This window comes from Rhizophagus irregularis, chromosome 13 (assembly GCF_026210795.1).
Source record: "Rhizophagus irregularis chromosome 13, complete sequence".
NCBI classification, from domain to species: Eukaryota; Fungi; Glomeromycota; class Glomeromycetes; order Glomerales; family Glomeraceae; genus Rhizophagus; species Rhizophagus irregularis.
Window position 1 is genome coordinate 2,549,945 of NC_089441.1, and position 17,312 is coordinate 2,567,256.

At 28.0% G+C, this 17,312-nt stretch overlaps 6 protein-coding genes across 6 annotated transcripts; 3 read left to right on the top strand and 3 right to left on the bottom strand.

Annotated features, from left to right (window-relative positions):
- Positions 1-640: 640 nt before the first annotated feature.
- OCT59_005138 (uncharacterized protein) lies at positions 641-3,480 on the top strand (the record flags this gene model as incomplete). Its single annotated transcript, XM_025320569.2, has 6 exons — positions 641-659; positions 1,098-1,133; positions 1,207-1,517; positions 1,589-1,684; positions 2,294-3,004; positions 3,061-3,480. The coding sequence occupies 6 exons, from the start codon at positions 641-643 to the stop codon at positions 3,478-3,480; spliced, it is 1,593 nt and encodes a 530-aa protein (XP_025171098.2).
- A 4,589-nt stretch (positions 3,481-8,069) lies between these two features.
- OCT59_005139 (uncharacterized protein) lies at positions 8,070-9,904 on the bottom strand. Its single transcript, XM_066138186.1, has 3 exons — positions 8,687-9,904; positions 8,510-8,595; positions 8,070-8,443 (listed from the first exon to the last, which is right to left on the bottom strand). Exons 1-3 carry the CDS (start codon positions 9,707-9,709, stop codon positions 8,293-8,295), a joined length of 1,260 nt encoding a protein of 419 aa, XP_065997358.1. The 5' UTR covers positions 9,710-9,904; the 3' UTR covers positions 8,070-8,292.
- A 1,507-nt stretch (positions 9,905-11,411) lies between these two features.
- OCT59_005140 (Ribosomal RNA small subunit methyltransferase mra1) lies at positions 11,412-12,718 on the top strand. The gene is made up of 4 exons (XM_025320567.2): positions 11,412-11,940; positions 12,005-12,146; positions 12,222-12,332; positions 12,412-12,718. The coding sequence occupies exons 1-4, from the start codon at positions 11,437-11,439 to the stop codon at positions 12,633-12,635; spliced, it is 981 nt and encodes a 326-aa protein (XP_025171095.1). The 5' UTR covers positions 11,412-11,436; the 3' UTR covers positions 12,636-12,718.
- OCT59_005141 (uncharacterized protein) lies at positions 12,697-13,692 on the bottom strand (the record flags this gene model as incomplete). Its single annotated transcript, XM_025320566.2, has 4 exons — positions 12,697-12,839; positions 12,912-13,016; positions 13,088-13,207; positions 13,293-13,692. The coding sequence occupies 4 exons, from the start codon at positions 13,690-13,692 to the stop codon at positions 12,811-12,813; spliced, it is 654 nt and encodes a 217-aa protein (XP_025171094.2). The 3' UTR covers positions 12,697-12,810.
- A 208-nt stretch (positions 13,693-13,900) lies between these two features.
- Positions 13,901-16,149, top strand: OCT59_005142 (uncharacterized protein; the record flags this gene model as incomplete). The annotated part of the gene is made up of 9 exons (XM_066138187.1): positions 13,901-13,975; positions 14,067-14,134; positions 14,268-14,740; positions 14,845-14,891; positions 14,956-15,134; positions 15,212-15,342; positions 15,459-15,607; positions 15,680-15,927; positions 16,008-16,149. 9 exons carry the CDS (start codon positions 13,901-13,903, stop codon positions 16,147-16,149), a joined length of 1,512 nt encoding a protein of 503 aa, XP_065997359.1.
- OCT59_005143 (uncharacterized protein) lies at positions 16,138-17,303 on the bottom strand. The gene is made up of 5 exons (XM_066138189.1): positions 17,136-17,303; positions 17,001-17,047; positions 16,771-16,907; positions 16,615-16,694; positions 16,138-16,510 (listed from the first exon to the last, which is right to left on the bottom strand). Exons 1-5 carry the CDS (start codon positions 17,209-17,211, stop codon positions 16,320-16,322), a joined length of 531 nt encoding a protein of 176 aa, XP_065997360.1. The 5' UTR covers positions 17,212-17,303; the 3' UTR covers positions 16,138-16,319.
- Positions 17,304-17,312: the final 9 nt, after the last annotated feature.

Below are 17,312 nucleotides of genomic sequence, written 5' to 3' on the forward strand. Positions count from 1 at the left end.
ATATTTATTTAGGTTATTTATCATACTTATTTTATTATATTTAAGAGAGTTAGGAGAGACGCGTTTTTATATTTATTTAGGTGTTATTTATTATGTTTATTTTATTAGTAGATACACGTTTTTATATTATTTAGGTGTTATTTATTGTATTTGCTTTATTATATCTATCGGGAGACATAGGAGACGCACGTTTTTATATTTATTTAGGTGTTATTTATTATATTTATTTTATGGGTTACGCGTTTTATTTTATTAATAAATAAGCAGACATAAATTTCCAAGTAAAAATCAAACGAACTTATCATTTTTTATCAATAAAGCATATTTTATTGTTTTTATTGTTTTATTAACTTTTAGTAAATAATTTTTTTATTAAATTTAAAACCATAAATTTTAAGTATGAAAATTTTAATTTTTTTAATATTTTAAAAGTGCGAGAAGTGAAAAATTTTGCAATTAAAATTTTTCTAAGACGCAAAAAAGCAAATGAGGCTGATGCGCCACAAAAAATCACGTGGGGAGTCGGTGATACTGGGGTAAATTTTTTTTGATGGTGTTACTGGGGAAGATATATATGTCACGTGTGATTACGCAATGTTGAGATCACCCACTTTCCTGTGCGACATAAAATCATATATTAATGCCACTTTCTGCACTCGGTATAAAATTCTTTTTATTCCACATCGACCTCACTTCCGAACGTAACACATTTTTTATCTGAGCATAATATCACTATATGTCTGAAACTAATACACCCTCTTCTACTTCTACCTCTGTTACTTCTGGATATGACTCGTATACACTAGCGTATGAAATTAGGAAATACAGTGCGGAAGAACTTATTCCGTTCTTGAAGGAACAGAGCAAAGTGATTCTTGACAAGAATGACCTAGACATTCTTTACAAGGAGAAAATAACTGGCCGTTCCCTCCTTAAGATGAGCAAGGACGATTTTCTAAGTATAGGTTTAGCGTTTGGACCTGCGAGAGATCTTGCGGAATTTGCCAAGGACTGCAGGGAGAAAAAGTTGAAGTCCTTCTCCACGTACAGGACTAAGAAGGATTTGAAAGAGATATTCGAAAAGTATAATATTGAAGATGGGCGAATAACAGACATACTGCAATTTGTACCAAGTAAGTTTTTTCTGAAAAGCAACTTCCTTCAGAACTGTACAACTAACATATGGTATTTCATTGATTTATAAAGAATCCCAGTTCATCGGTGATGATAACGAAGATTTGTTACACTGTCTCAAGGATATACGACTCAGGCTACGCAATATGGGAACCGTCGTTGAAAGCAACGAAGCAATCCGTTGTGAATATATTTCGGCAATCCTCCATGCATGTATTAATATAGTCAGAAAACATACTGGAAAAGAAATATCATTAAACCCACAGCTCGAAGTTGTCGGTGAGGAAAATACGGGTCGTGTGGACTTCGCAATCAGAGCACTTGAGGAATTAATTTGCATCACGGAGGGTAAACAACATCAAATCACAATTGGGTTCGCTCAGGTTAGTAATCCTATTTTATTCCAGAGTTTCTTAAGGCCTGTTCCACCAACTGATTTGATACCTCTGGTCAGAATGTTTTACAATGTGAAAGTGCTTTCCAAACTAATAAGAGAAAACGAAAGGCGGATGTTGCTTTCGATGAAGATTATGACTATCTCTTCGGGATCGTAACTACAGCTACGGAATGGCATTTTCTCCTTTATACCCCGGAAGGGATTAGGTGCACGAGTAGAAATCCGCTCAATATTCGTTTTGTCGAGACTGCTTTGATAGAAGATTCGGAGGATGAAAAGGAGTTGTGTAAAAATGTGAAGCGGGTGATGGAGGTCATTGTTGGATTATTGATGGAAAGGGTAACTGTTGAGAAGGAGCCGGCAAAGAAAAAGCAACGGGTTCAAGAGTACAGTCAGCCCCCTTTATAGTCACACCCCTTGGGACCGAAAAAAAAGGGTGTGATTATAAAAAAAGTCATATGTTGTGATTATAGAGGAGGTTTTTCTAATATATTTATTAGTACATTGGGCCAAAATATGGTGTGCTTATAAAGGGGAATTTTATATGTTGTGATTATACGGGGGGTGACTATATAGGGGGTCGACTGTATTTCTAAAAATAGAAGTAATTATATACATTAGCATAGACGTCATGTAGTCCCAAACCTCTGTATTATTTTTCTCTGTATTAATAAAGCGAGACTTGGTTCCTTCAGGACCTTCCGCATTTGCTACATAACATTGAACAATTCTCCGTTAAGTGAAAATTTTCCATAATGACAGTTAGTGATACTGCAGCTAACCCATCCGAGCTTGCCCCGAAAGGGCGCTCTGAAGAAGCTGAGACAACGCAATGCTGAGTTTGAGGCCGAGCTTGAGGCAGAGCGTGAAGAAAAGAGAATAAGCGCTTTTTCACTCATGGAAGAAATTGACAAGCTTAAGAAGAAGAATGCTGACCTCTTTGCTGAGAATTTCGATCTTAAACGTGAGGTAGCGAAACTCAGGGAGGAACTTGGGAACAGAATTGAGGAATTGGAAAAGAATAGAGCGGATAATGATGCTGAGAACATTAAGCGTGATGCTGAGAATGCTGAGCTTAAGGTAAGAGTTGCGAAATCTGAGCAGATTTCTCCCGCTAAGGAAGTGGAAATAGATGAATCAGCGTCCCTTCAGGGGCAGGTTGATGATGCATCCTCTGACTCCAAAGGAGAACCGCCGCTTAGGGGATTTAAGATGGAAGCTAGCGAGGGTGCTGATTCTGATAAAATCGAAAGTATACAAGGTAGTACAAACCCCATTTCCTTGGGAAACAATGTTTCACGTCAGCACAAAATTGTTTCAAGTCTGGAGCAAGTTAAGCCTGTTTACTCTGCTACCGACGATTCTGATGAGATAGAGCTTATTAAAAATCAGAATGTAGAACTTGATCTAATATGTGATTTACAGAGTTGTATTATTGTTCCACCCAATGAACAACATTCGTCTTCTAACGAAGTGCGTGATCAAACCACAACACAAAATTAATCCATTTGTTTCGAAAAGCACTACAGGCTGGATATGAAGAGATTTTATCTCGGGTTCATTATTCAGATAATTTCAAAAATAAAGTTGCTGATGATAAAACCACAAGAACACTAATATATAAGGAAATGTTAGAACATCTAGCTGGTGTTACGCCAGTTTCCAAGACACTTAGAGCCAAAAAAATTTGCAAATTGTTTGGAGAAAACGGAGTAGGAATTGATAAGATTAAATATGTCATTTGCAGTGCAAATGAGATTTCCAAATTAACTAACGCACAAATTCAAAATGTTATAGACATTTCACCTCGAAACCCATTTCCACGAAAACCTCATGTGACTTCGAAAATCGCCGATGCTGAGGCTGTTGAATATGACGAGCCAGGTGATGATGATTATAACGTGACGCTTTTGCAAAGAGTATCGACTGGAGAGATTAGAAGCAGATGACCCCTTTTCTGAAGAACCTATTGACTCGAATCACCTGATCAATGCTTCGTCGGAATTTCGGTATAAGTATAGCTCGGTCAAACACCTGTAGTTGTTGTAGTAAAGTTGGCGTAGCTGCATTTTTTATGCTGTAACGAATCCAGTGATGTCTCGTCATGTTTTGAAACACGTGATATAAAACCTGTACCTCATTAATGTCATATGTAAAAGGTCACTTCGTGACTGAAATACGCCGCAGTAACTTCTCCAGGATTACCCCAGCATTAAGAAATTAAGAAATTAACTATGTGACGGATAATAGGGTGACGAATAAGTTTTTACCTACTCGAAAAAAACTAAGTCCTCAGATACTGTACTAGAAAATGGAAACAGTAACGCATGTGACAAAAAACAGTCACGTGAATTTCATGGGACAGGTAGAATCACATGACTTTCAAAATTTTTCTTTTTTTTTGTTCAGGCTGAAACTTATACCTTTGGATTTAGTGTTGAACCTTAGGAAGTTAATAATAACTGCAGTTTCCATAGCCACACTTAGCCAGTCAAATCACATGAATCACGTGTCTGAGCTTTTTTTGATGGTTAGTTCAAGTATTAATATCTAAAATAAATCGATTGCTGAAACAATAACTGATACATCAAAAATTGCGAAGATCAATACTATACCACAGGTGATACAAAATAATCTGAATGGTTTGAGGCTTCCTACCTTTAGCCCGCTTTTTTACAGGTTTTCACCAGAAGCAATATTATGCTAACCATCAGATTTATGTTCTTCCAAAAGCTCGTTATCCCTAAATTCCCTATCGCATACAGAACACTACTTTTCTGCCTGAATTACTATATTCAATGCCATTAGTAGAACTGGCAAAAATTTATTCTGAATTTCTGAGATGTCGAAGGACTATACGCCTATCTTGAACAATAATATGAATGAATTTGCTGTCATCCACATATTTAAAGTCCTTTAGAAAGTGAAGCCCTCATATGCTTTTTTTTGTTTGAACACATTTACAACGAATTTGTCTTCATCTTTGAGTTGTTTAGTCTCTTATCATCTTGTTTGATTTGTACGAACCATACTTTAATACCGATGGTATCGATCCACTAAATTGTCTCCAGTAATTTTTCTTTGATTGCATCCTTAAGCTCGATGACAAATAATCTGTTAATCACTGCAGTTAATGACCTTCGGCCTACAGTAAATTATTGTAATACGATAATGAGTATGATATGATCCCTATTGTATGTATGGTATAGTTTTTATTGTCTATACTGTATAGTTATTGATTTTATACAGTATTACTTTAAGGTTAGGATTTATAGGGTTAGGATTAGGGTAAGGTTTAAGGGTAAGGATTAAGGTTAGGATTAGGAGAATTAGAGTTATGGTTAGGGTTAGGGTTAGAGATTTTGCTATTTAAAATATAAAGATTAGAGTAACTATACAGTATGGATAGTATGGATAAAAAAACTATGCTATATAAAATGAAAAACTATACTATATATACAACGAAGGTTATATACTCATTATCTATATACTCGTAAATTATACCCTTTTAGCATGGTGTTATATATATATGCAAGCTGTAGATTTTGGCAATTGCAAAGTTTTCACCCGCCTACAACATATAATTTTTATTACTAATACTGCTAAGAACCAACAAGCCATTCTCTTTTATAGCTTATTCAAATTGCCTTCTTCAGTTATTTCCGCTGAAAAATATTTTTATCCTGCGATCTTTCTAAAAAAAACTGTAACTGTAAATACAGAATTAATACCCATCGCACGAATATCTAATTGATGATCAATACCTTCTGGAACTGGATCAGGAATGTATGCAAACTATCCTTACGATTGCAGTCATAACTGCGGTTAGTTACATGCTTAAATTTAGAATACGTGCAAAAAATGGTGCTTTATTTATTCAATACAAAAAAAAGCGAATAACGTTCTAAGATCATATCACCCAGAATTATCCTAGTCTATACTGCGCATTTCAGCTCTTTCAGACTCCATAGGAGCAGTTGTTATGCTTGTACTGAGATTCTTTCTGTTCGAGCATATACCAGAGTAATGATCGGACTTGTCATTAGTGAAACTTTTCTTTCATATCTTCCATCATGACAATAATACCCTTATCTTCGTAATAGCAACTATCATCATACATGTCGTCAACTCCACAGTAACTCCATTAGTCCTGCCATACTCTATTCTCTTTAACTTGGAAGAATTACCGTAACTATTAAAACATTACGTATTGTAACTTTATTTAAAAAACGTTAATAAATAATGATTTGATACAAATAAATATTTAAAATAATATTATATCATATATTACTGGAAAGTTTAAATTTTTAATTAACTATGTAAATTATTAAAATTGCTAAACGAATAGTTTAATCCTAGAGAATCAATTTGCTGTTGTTGTTGCAAATTATCTAAATTATCTGCAATAAATACGGACTGATTGTTAATTCCATCAGAAGTTTCATTTACACTAGAAAACATGACTTTGTTCTTGGTTTAATTGTGATGGACTAACTGAGGAAGAAAAAAAAGTGGGGTCTTGTTGATCTTGTTGGAATTGTTGGAATTGATATTGAATATCTAGATTGCTTAAATTTACTAATGGAGAAGACACCCTATAAAAAGTATTATACTTAAAATATACTTAAAATATATTTAAAATATACTTAATTTAAAAATTGCAAAATACTTATAATATATTTTTAATATATCTAAAATATACTTAAAATTATCTTAAAATATATGTTTAATATATTTAATTTTTGCCTATATACTTAAAATATATTTAAATTATATTTAAATTAAAATTTAAGTATATTATAAGATTATTATAAGTATATTTTTTACATACTTAAAATATACTTAAAATATATTATAAAATATATTATAAGTATATTTTAAGTATGTAAAAAATATATCTATAATATACTTAAATTTTAATTTAAATACAATTTAAGTATATTTTAAGTATTTGGGCAAAAATTAAATATATTAGAAATATATTTTAAGATAATTTTAAATACATTTTAAGTATATTATAAGTATTTCGCAATTTTTAAATTAAATATATTTTAAGTATATTTTAAATATATTTTAAAAAGTTTTTAATTATATTTTAAATATAAATACTTTTTATAGGGACATAGGGATTACAACGATATGAAAACCAGGAATTACAAATCTAAAAATATCTGAAACTGAATTAACAGAAGGATTCTGTTGTTCGATGATAGCATTATTATCATTTGACGTATAACTGACGTGGCTATTAAATGGACTAGTTGCGGAAAAACCATATTAGTGTAGTTGCAAGCATCATCGCAATGAACATTCAAAGAAGATTATCCATTAAAATATATATCAAATGAGTTATTATTGAGTACATCATCATGATTTTGTTCCATTGTCAAATTTTTTTGGACGAACGAAAAAAAAAAATAATATTTTTTTTTTTCAGTGAAGAGGTAAAAGATCAGGCCAAAAGATGTACTCATCAGTTTTATACCAATTTTATTAGTCAATTAATATACCATGTAATATATGCGGTAAGTTGATTGAAAAAAAAAAGATTTTTAAATGTAAATATTTTTCTTTCTCTCAAGAGCGAAAGAAAAAACATAATTTCCATCATCTTTTATAAGACACCGATTTATTGTGTGAACTGCGGTCCAGTTTAAACCACTAATTTTACTAAAAATGGTTGTAATGGTTGTTAATATTTAATATAAACAAAAAATCAATGAATTTGACGCGATGTTTTCATCTTGCAGAAAACAAATTGTTGAAAATTTATGCAGATCGTGAATTGCTAACGTCAGACTGATATTTTTTTTTTTTTTGCAGATTATAGATTTTCTGTTAGGCCTATCAAAGCCGAATTTGTATTTTATAGTATTGTATTTATAGTATTGTATCATTATGTACTGTATAATGTTGTAGTTTTTGTTGTGCATGCTTAGCGGAGGTCGATAACTCCAAGGCCTGTTGATATTAAATTTGGGTTCTTTCAATTCTAAGATCATTTCTAAAAAATAAATATTCTTTGTGGAGTAAACTAGCCTTTTTTTAATGTATAGATGCAATAGAATATTTTCATCAGAACATTTTTAATAATTTAATTAAATTGATTACATATTCATTTGAAAATATTTTACTTAAATTTGAATTTGAATCTAAGAATTAAAAAATGATTGTACAAGTTCATGTATAATTACAACAACGAAATTGAATCTAGTTCAAATTAACGTAGTTAAAAGAAGTATCAAACATTATTATCTTAAATTCATTAATAGAAAAAAAAAAATATATGGTCATATTACTTAAGAGTCATATTATATTTTCACATTCTTATACCGCTTAGACCTTAGAATGTTCAGGATGATGCACTTTTTCGCATTTTTTTTGGTGTGACCGCATTTTTGATTAAATAATCATCACGAATATTTTCTATTGGTTAAATTTGTTTATAACATGTTGTGATTACTTTTATCATATGTGTTACGAATTTTCATGCAGGTCAAACATTGTTCAGGAAAATTACTTCAGGGAGTTATTTTTTAAAGTTCCTTTTTTTTAATAAAAAAAAAAAAATTGATTTTTTAAAGTATTTCTTATACAAAAATCTCAAAAATTTTCTACTTTACATTAAATAATAATAATAAAAAATATAATATTAATATGATGAAAATAATATTTATAAACCTACAGTATTTTTAATTTTTATCATCATTATTATCATTTTATCATTATTATTATTTATTACTATTAAAATCTAATTAATGTTATAATCGATAACCAGGAACTGCTACAAAAATTCCTGTAACGATTATTGAAATTATTAAACTTTGTAAAAATATTTTGATTCCTTTTTTTACATGTAATGAGTATATATAAGGTTCCATTACACATTGAAATTGAAAGAATGTTGTCTCGCTATATAAAAGAAATATATGTTTAATAAAAAAAATTTAAATAATCAAAAAACAAAGATCTTCTTACCTTATTTTTAATAAGACGAATAATGGACTCAATTTAGTTAGATAAGTAATTAGGCTTTTTACACCTAAAAATATTGGGATAAAACTCTGCAAAAAAAAAAAGAAATGTATATATAATTACTGTTTTCTATGATTATAAAATTTTGATATATAATAACTTATTAATCATTTTACATACCCATAAACGAATTGTTTTTGGTTTTATATCCAAGAAAATTAAACTTAATACTATAGAGAAACCAAGGAATAAAAAGAATAAACCTATAAATAATCTCATAATAATTTGTAATTGACTCATATTACCAAAAGCTCTACATTTTAAAAATCTAGGGAAAGGTTCACTTTCCATAAAAGTGAAAATTTCTTTTTTAGCTTCATAATAAATCCATGGATCATCTCTTTTATGTTGAGATATTCCTTCTTCTTCTATAGCATGAGTAATTTTTTCTCGAATATCTCTTGATAATATAATTTCTTTTTCAGATCCTTCAAATATATATTTAAAATAAATTCTTTCCGCAGATTCACGAAGTTCATCCCTTGTAAATGGTCTTTCACGATTATGAAATGATGATGTTATATTTGTTTTATTTGAACGAACTGAATTTCGAAATCCTTCATTTTTTTGGTTTTTATCATTATTATTATTGTTATTATTATTATTATTATTATTATTATTATTAACATCTATTGAAATTTCCGTTAAATTTATGCCTAAATTACTGTTTTGTGAAAATGGTGAATCAGGACGAGAGGAAGGTTCCCTACCTCCTGAAGTGTATGTATTATTTGAACCACGAGAACTACTACTTAAATATCTTCGAACACTACTATCTACACTAATAAATGTATTATATTTTGATTTATCATTCCCATTTTTTGAAGTTCCTGGTCTAAATCTTTCATATTCAGGATATTCAATATTTACATCTAATCCAAGTTTTTTAAGGTCTTTTACATATGCTTTACATAATATTTCATGTTCTAATACATCAAGATAAAAGTCTAAATATTCAGAAGTATTTTCTCTATCCCTCATATAAAGGTAAAAGTTGAATAAACATACGGGAGGTGCAGTCTTACGTGAAAGAACCTCTTGTAAAGTTGGTAATCTATCTAATTTATATGAATGATAACGTGCTTTTGCAAGATGTTGACTTTTTTCTGATGATTTATTTATTGTAATTTCTTGACTGCCCATTATATTATATTAATTAATGTTAAAAGAAAAGGTATATGTTCAATCCAAAGTTATTTTTTATCTTCTCAAATCTATAAAAAAATATATATATATATGTATATGTATATATATATGTTTATAAAAAACAAAAAGGTAAGGAAAGGAAGGGAAAGGAAAAAAATCCTTTTGCAGGAGAAAGATAATTTATTTATATGTGAAGAAAATTGGTATGATACATTGGTACTTATAATAAATATCGACAGGTTACTTTTGCATTTTCATATAAATAAATGTATCTCAAAAAATTTATATTGTGAAACTTTTGTGGAAATTGCAACTTCGATATACATTTATACACATTATGAGTGACCACCATGTGCAGCTTATTTGATGGGAAATTCTAATCTATATATGTTAAACAATTTAACATATCCCTTATCGAGTACTGATAAATAAATAAATTTAATTTAACCGGTTATTCGATCGATAAATTCCCGTTTTAAAATTAGAATTTTGATTACTTAATATATATACTAAAAGAAAATGCATTATGACAGAAACATGTGGCGCAATATCCGAAGGTGCTTTTACTGCGGAAATTTATTTTGAAAGCTGAATATGGAAAATATCAAATATAGTTCAGTTATATTTTATATACCCATATATATATATATATATACTACTTGATCGCATTCTATACAAGAAGGTTTATGATAATATTGTTAAACCTCTTTTTTAAATAAGTTTATATTGTCTACGAAGATTTAAATATTTGGTCATGTGAACAAATGTTTTATATTTGTATATCAAATTTTTGTGTAATTTATTTTCTTTTTGACCGTTTTTAAAAAAAGGAATGTGCATTTTGGGAGATTGTTTGAATGTTCATACGTAAATTATTACATATATACATATATGGAAATTTTGATTCGGTTTTATAAATTATCCGATTCATTTCATCCTATTTTATACTATTTATAAACTTCGCTTGATCCGCGAAATTAAATAAATAAATAAGTGACTCGTGTTATTTTTTATTTGTCACATGAAATTATAATTTATATAACAGAAAGTTTTTTCATTCAATTTAAGAATACTATTAAAATTAATTTGTATATCAATCAAAATTGGTCAAATAAGATCCCTACGCCATTTAGCTTTACATTAACCTGCACAGCTGCACTGCAACCGTCTGCACGTGCTAAAAAATGAAGGGAACTGTTTATCTTATGGATAGTTTAAAAAAATCTTTTACCTATCCTAAATCAGGTAATAGAGAAAAATTGCATTTTCCCGTTTGGATTTTCTAAAGAGAAATATGAAACTACGTTATAAAATTCTCAAATATTTTAATAATTATTATATGCTGTACCTCTATAATATACGTATTCCCAGTATTAGTGACATGTTTGTAAAATTGTAAGTAAAGGAAACAAAATCACATTACGTATTTGTCTTATGAATTTTAACCGTATCTCTGGAAGTTTGTTACATTTTTTTTTTTGTTTTCAAGGAATTTTTAAAACGAATGATATCAATCATGTAATGCAAAAATAGGTGATTTGTTTTCATTACTCTATACATACTCTATACATACTCGATTAGAACTGCCTTTTATTCCCTTTTTATCCGTTTATCCGAACGATTTGATATGCACATCTTTGATGACGTCATTGACGATCAAGTGTAACATCTAAATTGTGATCGGAAATTAAAAAAATTTGAGAGACTTTTTTTTCTTTTACAAAATGGCAAAAACCAAGAGAAAGAATAAAAATAAAAAAAATAGAGAAGAGTCTAAACCTTATTCTAATAATCCTCAATCAAATAATAATTCCTCTAAAGTTTCAAGTGATCTTCCTAAACAAATTACTAATTCCAATAACGAAAAAATTAATATTTCAATATCTACTCAAACTGATGATAAAAAAAATATTTCAATTGCTACTCAGACTGATGATATTATTTCAATTACAAAAGATACAATAAATAATAATGATAATAATAATTATTCAAATATAAATACAGATATTTTTCTTGTTCCAAAAGCTCCAAAACTTCCTAAAACCTTTAAAGAAAAAGAGTCTACACGTAGATTAATTGTTGTTTTAGATAAAGCGTGCTTAGAAACTTGTAAAGTAACTAATTCTAATAGATCTTCACATTATCAATTATTGAATTGTGATGATCAAAAATCTATAAAAAAATTAGGATCCGATCCAACAACTTATAGACCAGATATAACACATCAGGTAAGAAAAATTGATTTTTCAGCTATATATCAATTTAATGATTTTAATTATTTATTTTTATTAGTGCTTAATGGCTTTGTTAGATAGTCCTTTAAATAAAGCTGGGTTGATGCAAATTTATATTCATACAACTAAAAATGTCTTAATTGAGGTCAATCCTCATGTTAGAATACCAAGAACGTTCAAACGTTTTTCAGGGTTGATGGGTAATTGTAATTCTCAAATTCTCTCTAATTATTATCTAGAGTCAAAAAACAACTAATTTCTCCTTTGATAATTAGTACAACTCCTACATAAATTAAGTATTCATTCTGTGGATGGAAACGAAAAGTTATTACGAGTGATAAAAAATCCAATAACAAATTATCTTCCCACAAGCTGTGTTAAATTAGGTATGAATAATAAAAAAATTTATCCTTTTATTTTTATTTTCATTTTATTTATTTTTTTATTTTATTATTATTTGATTAGCACTTTCATATGATGCTCAACCTGTTCGTCTTTCTCGATATTTACCAACAATACCTCCTGATCAATCGATTTGTATTGCTATTGGAGCTATGGCTCACGGCACGGATAATTTTGCTGATGATTGGGTAGATGAGAAAATTGGAATTTCTCAATATCCTCTTTCAGCAGCTGTTGCTTGTTCAAAATTTTGTTGTGAATTAGAATCTTTTTGGGGGATTTGGTAAAGATTACTTGTAAATTTTTTATACATGATATGTCAAAAAATAATAAAAAAAAACTTTTTTTCCAATGAAAAGTTGGTTTATAATTATTAATTATAATAAGTTATAACTATTAAATTAAATATTGTTAATAAAAAACTATAGATTTTTTTTCTTTCTTGTAATCTCTAATTAACATTCATTTAGTTAATTTCTTTAAACGTGTTTCTAAATTAAAAATAAACTTTGTAGCTTAGATTTTACAAAAAAAGAAAGGTATCAAAAAATTATCAAACCTACCTAATTCTTTTGAATAATCATCCAATTCTATAGCAACTTTTTCCAAAAAATCCACTTGATCGCAAATTTCATCAATTTGTTGAACATAGGGTTCAAAATCCGTATCTATTTTTTTTTAAAAAAAAAATAAAGTTTAATATATGTCTTTAATTAATAATTTACTATATTTTACTTACAAATCCTTTGTAATTTAGCCATTTCTACTACTAAATTTTGTGCCATTCCAGACATTTCTTTGTATCTATCTCTTGTAACTTTATTCATTGTTTCTAATAACTTATAGTCTTCTGTCGTAGCTATTAAAAATAATTAGTAATTAATAAAAATAAAACAAAAAGAGAAAAAAATATATACATATGCTTATGTTATAATTAATCATACCTAAAAGTTCTCCTTTTAAATATTCACCAACTTTACTAAACATTTCTTCAGTTAATTTACTTACATTTTGTGATTTATTTCCAGTACTATCACTAGTAAAAGATTGTTTATCTATTTCAGATTGAATAGAGGTTTGAGATGATATTGTTGTTCTACGAGCTTTTGTTGATGAAGGTTGTTGAGATTGTTGAGGTTGCTGTTGAGCTTGTTGTTGCTGTTGTTGTTGTGTATTTTGTTGAGAGGTTGTTAAAGGCAGTACACTTGATAATGAAGAAAATGTTGAAGTAAGTGCTGACGTCGTAGAATTAATAGCTGATGTTAGTGTATTTGTGGTACTGGAAGTTAAACTTGTGGAAGAATTGGTTGTTGTTGGTGAAGTTGGTTTATCTTGACCCGACATTTTATAATGTGATTTTAAAAAGTATAATAATAATATGGATTAAAAATGTTTGATGTGCAGTCTATCAGATAATAGATAATCTAATAAATAATAATGATTGTAATACCTTCTAAATTCTTATTTCTTATTGGCTAATCAAACTAATCAAACTGCATTTATTTTTTTCCACACCAAAAAAAAAAAAAGGTAGTTGTATAATTTTTTTAAAATGATTACACCTAATTTTACAATTACTCAGGATTTCAAATTTATCACGATAATTATTAAAACTCCTTACATCAAGGTAAATTAAGAAGAAAATAAGATAATAATTTTTTTTTTTAAAAAACTTTTTTGTTAAAAAATTTAATAAATTTTTTTTTTGTTTAAAAAAGGTATCAGATGTTGAACTTTATTGTGAAGGGCCTGATTTTAGTTTTTATGTAAAACCTTATTATTTAAGGTAAAGAAAAATCTTGTAAACTTTAATTTTATTACGCGTTTTTTTTTTAAAAAAAAAATAATAATAAAAAAAAATATATTTTTTTTTGAAAAGTGATTATATTTAAATTGTTAGTTTTAAATTTATTTATTAGGCTTCATTTTCCTGGTAATTTAGTTGATGATGATCGTGTTAATGCATCTTATGATATTTCATCTGGTGAGATGAATATAAAAATACCAAAAGAAACTCCTGGAGAAGAATTTTCAGACTTAGATTTGTTAACGAAACTTTTAGCTCCAAAAAGTGTTAAAAAAGTTCCTGAAAAGCCTTTAATTGAGATCATCGATGATAACAATGATGAGAATAATAATCAGGAAAATGATAATGAATTGGAAGAATTATTTGGAAAAGAGGATGATAGACAAAAATCTTATAAAAATAACAATGATTTTTTGATAAGAGAGTTAAATAATGATGTTAACAATGAGGTTAATGATGTCAATGATGTCAATGATGTTAATGTTAATGATGTTAATGATAATAAACCTTTAATTCAAGAGTTATTTGATGGAAAAATTAATGATGATAAAGAAGCTAAAAGATTATATAAATTATTAGAGGAAGGTAATGTATATTAATTCAAAATTAGAAATGAAACTTTCCTTCTTTTTTTCAGTTCCGAAATAATAATTCTCTTTGATTCGGGGACTATTTCATTGATCAAATAGCTGATGCTTATAATTGGGAATTACCACAACAAATTCCCAATGAAAAAGTAAGTACTTTGTTTAATTCATAATCTCTAAGATTAAGTGTTAATAAATTTCCTCTTTTATTAGGAATTATTACCTATAGCAAAATATGGTTTTAATAAACTTTATTCTGGATATTTCATGCACATACAAGAAACATGTAATGAAATTATAGACATAACAGATCCAGAACGTTCTACACCAGAATCGCGTCGTCAAGATCGAATTAATGCTGAAAATAGCAAATTTGATCCGGACCATTATATGTAAGCGATTTATGTAATTCATGATTAGTCCAATCTATTAAATATAGGGATTATACTAATTTTCACATTTGGAATAGAGCAGATTTTATGTGTGCTGAAGAGATTAAAAATCTTATTAAATCAAAGAATGTTTGGTGGAAGAGATCATCTGATCTCAATTTCACTGAAGAAGAAAACACAATTATGCGAAATTTGACAAATAAGCAATGTAATAAATATTAAATTATACGTATACATATATATATTTTTTTATAATATTTATATATATTCTTTTTTTATAATATTTATATATATTCTAATATTTTATTTTCTTTTATATTCAAGATTTAATCGAAAATGTAGGATCAATTTATTATGGATTGATAGATTTATTATTTGCTTATAGTTATAATTATAGAGTATTTGAAGGAGAAAATACTGTTGAATCACCATGGATGATAGGCAAAATAAGTCCAACAATATCTTGTCTTGAAGTAAGTCTGGATAAAATTATTCATTAATATTTATAATATTTTTATTAAAAAACTTCAATTTATTATGTATAGCAATTCAACAGTATAGAAGAGACGATGAAAGCATTATATCGTCGTTCATTAGCCTACCCTTGGTATAGAAATTATAAGCTTGCAAAAAAGTGCCAAGAGGATGTTTATGATCTGTTAAAACTAGGAAAACGTGCAATATTAAAAGTTTTACTAGAATTAAAAGATTTATTTGATCATCATGACATTTATTATGTGTATTCAAAAATTTGGTTAGATGATTATTGTATATGGTGTCAAACTAAAGCCAGGTGAGTGATATAAGATACTGTTTATTAATGAGGATATGCATTTTTATTAATTATTTTAATTATTTACAATAAACGTTCAGTGACAAGATTATTCGTTCTTTGGCACACAAATTACATCATCATAAAGTATTGAAATCGGATACTGGATGGCATTTAGAGGAATATGAGCATTTAGCATTAGAGGATGCACAAGAAAAACAAGCAATGGATTTAAATTCATAATAATAAGTTATTTAATATTTACTGACAAGTTATAATATACATATATACAAATAATAAAAAATAATAAATAATGATGAATGATGAAATAACTAGTACAGTATGTAGTGGGATGAGATAAAAAATACTAGAGAAACAATAAAGACATAGAAAAAAGTCATAACTTAATAAACTTATTGGTCCAAATCGATTAAAGTTCCAGTGCCATCACGTTTGTATTGAGAAGGAATTTTTTCATTTATAATACTAGTACAATATTTACATTTAACAGCATCTTTTGGAACTAATTCCTGACACCATGGACATGGATCAGTTTCATCTTTTTTCTTACTGGACTCAAAATTCTCATGAATTATGTTGAAAGCTAATTTATTTTTTTTTTAAAAAAAAAAAGATACAGTATATAATTTAGAATCAGCATTAAGAAAAGAAAAGAAAAGAAAAAAAGAATTAAAAGAATTGACTTACAATAAAATATCCAAAATAGTGCGAAACAAACCATAAAGAAATTTATTACAGTGTTTAAAAATGAACCAACATTTTCAGTACTTTATAAAGAAGAAAATGAGATCATGTAAATATTTGAAAAATATTTAAAACAAAAATTTTTTTTTTTTTACTTACACGGCACCGTCAGCTTGAGCTTCTTCAGGAGTAGCATAAACAGCACTTTCGTTTCTACCTGGTCTAATTACAATAAAATAATTTTCAAGATTTGTTCCATGAAGAACTAGACCAAGTGGTGGTGTTAAAATATCTTTCTAATAATGTGTATTTATATATATATATAAAAAAGGTTTAATAAATACAATTTTATTAGTCTCAAGTAAAAATAAATAAAAAATAATACTTACAACAAACGATTGAACAATGGCGGTGAAAGCCGAACCAATAATTATACCTATTTAAAAATGTTAGAATAAACGCGTTCTAGATTACAACATTTGTAATAATAATAAATTAATAATAATAATAATTTGATACTTTACCAATACCCAAATCAACCACATTTCCGCCTCTTTTTTCAGTAAACTTTTTAAAGTGTTTCCAAATATTAATACACATTTTCACTTATTTTATTTAATATATATATTTCGCCACGAAACTAAATAACAAAGTGTTCTTTGGATGATGAAATTCGGCTTTAACATAATTTCAGTTAGAAA

What these genes read in the sequence shown, in the direction of transcription:
- OCT59_005143 (XM_066138189.1), bottom strand. Translation starts at nt 17,211, where the DNA reads ATGTGTATTAATATTTGGAAACACTTTAAAAAGTTTACTGAAAAAAGA. An exon ending in TGTGGTTGATTTGGGTATTG is followed by an intron (nt 17,048 to 17,135) that starts GTAAAGTATCAA and finishes ATTTTTAAATAG; the next exon opens with GTATAATTATTGGTTCGGCT. An exon ending in GCTCAAGCTGACGGTGCCGT is followed by an intron (nt 16,695 to 16,770) that starts GTAAGTAAAAAA and finishes TTCTTTATAAAG; the next exon opens with TACTGAAAATGTTGGTTCAT.
- OCT59_005140 (XM_025320567.2), top strand. Translation starts at nt 11,437, where the DNA reads ATGGCAAAAACCAAGAGAAAGAATAAAAATAAAAAAAATAGAGAAGAG. An exon ending in GACCAGATATAACACATCAG is followed by an intron (nt 11,941 to 12,004) that starts GTAAGAAAAATT and finishes TATTTTTATTAG; the next exon opens with TGCTTAATGGCTTTGTTAGA. An exon ending in CACAAGCTGTGTTAAATTAG is followed by an intron (nt 12,333 to 12,411) that starts GTATGAATAATA and finishes TTATTTGATTAG; the next exon opens with CACTTTCATATGATGCTCAA.
- OCT59_005139 (XM_066138186.1), bottom strand. Translation starts at nt 9,709, where the DNA reads ATGGGCAGTCAAGAAATTACAATAAATAAATCATCAGAAAAAAGTCAA. An exon ending in CAAAAACAATTCGTTTATGG is followed by an intron (nt 8,596 to 8,686) that starts GTATGTAAAATG and finishes TTTTTTTTGCAG; the next exon opens with AGTTTTATCCCAATATTTTT. An exon ending in TTCGTCTTATTAAAAATAAG is followed by an intron (nt 8,444 to 8,509) that starts GTAAGAAGATCT and finishes TCTTTTATATAG; the next exon opens with CGAGACAACATTCTTTCAAT.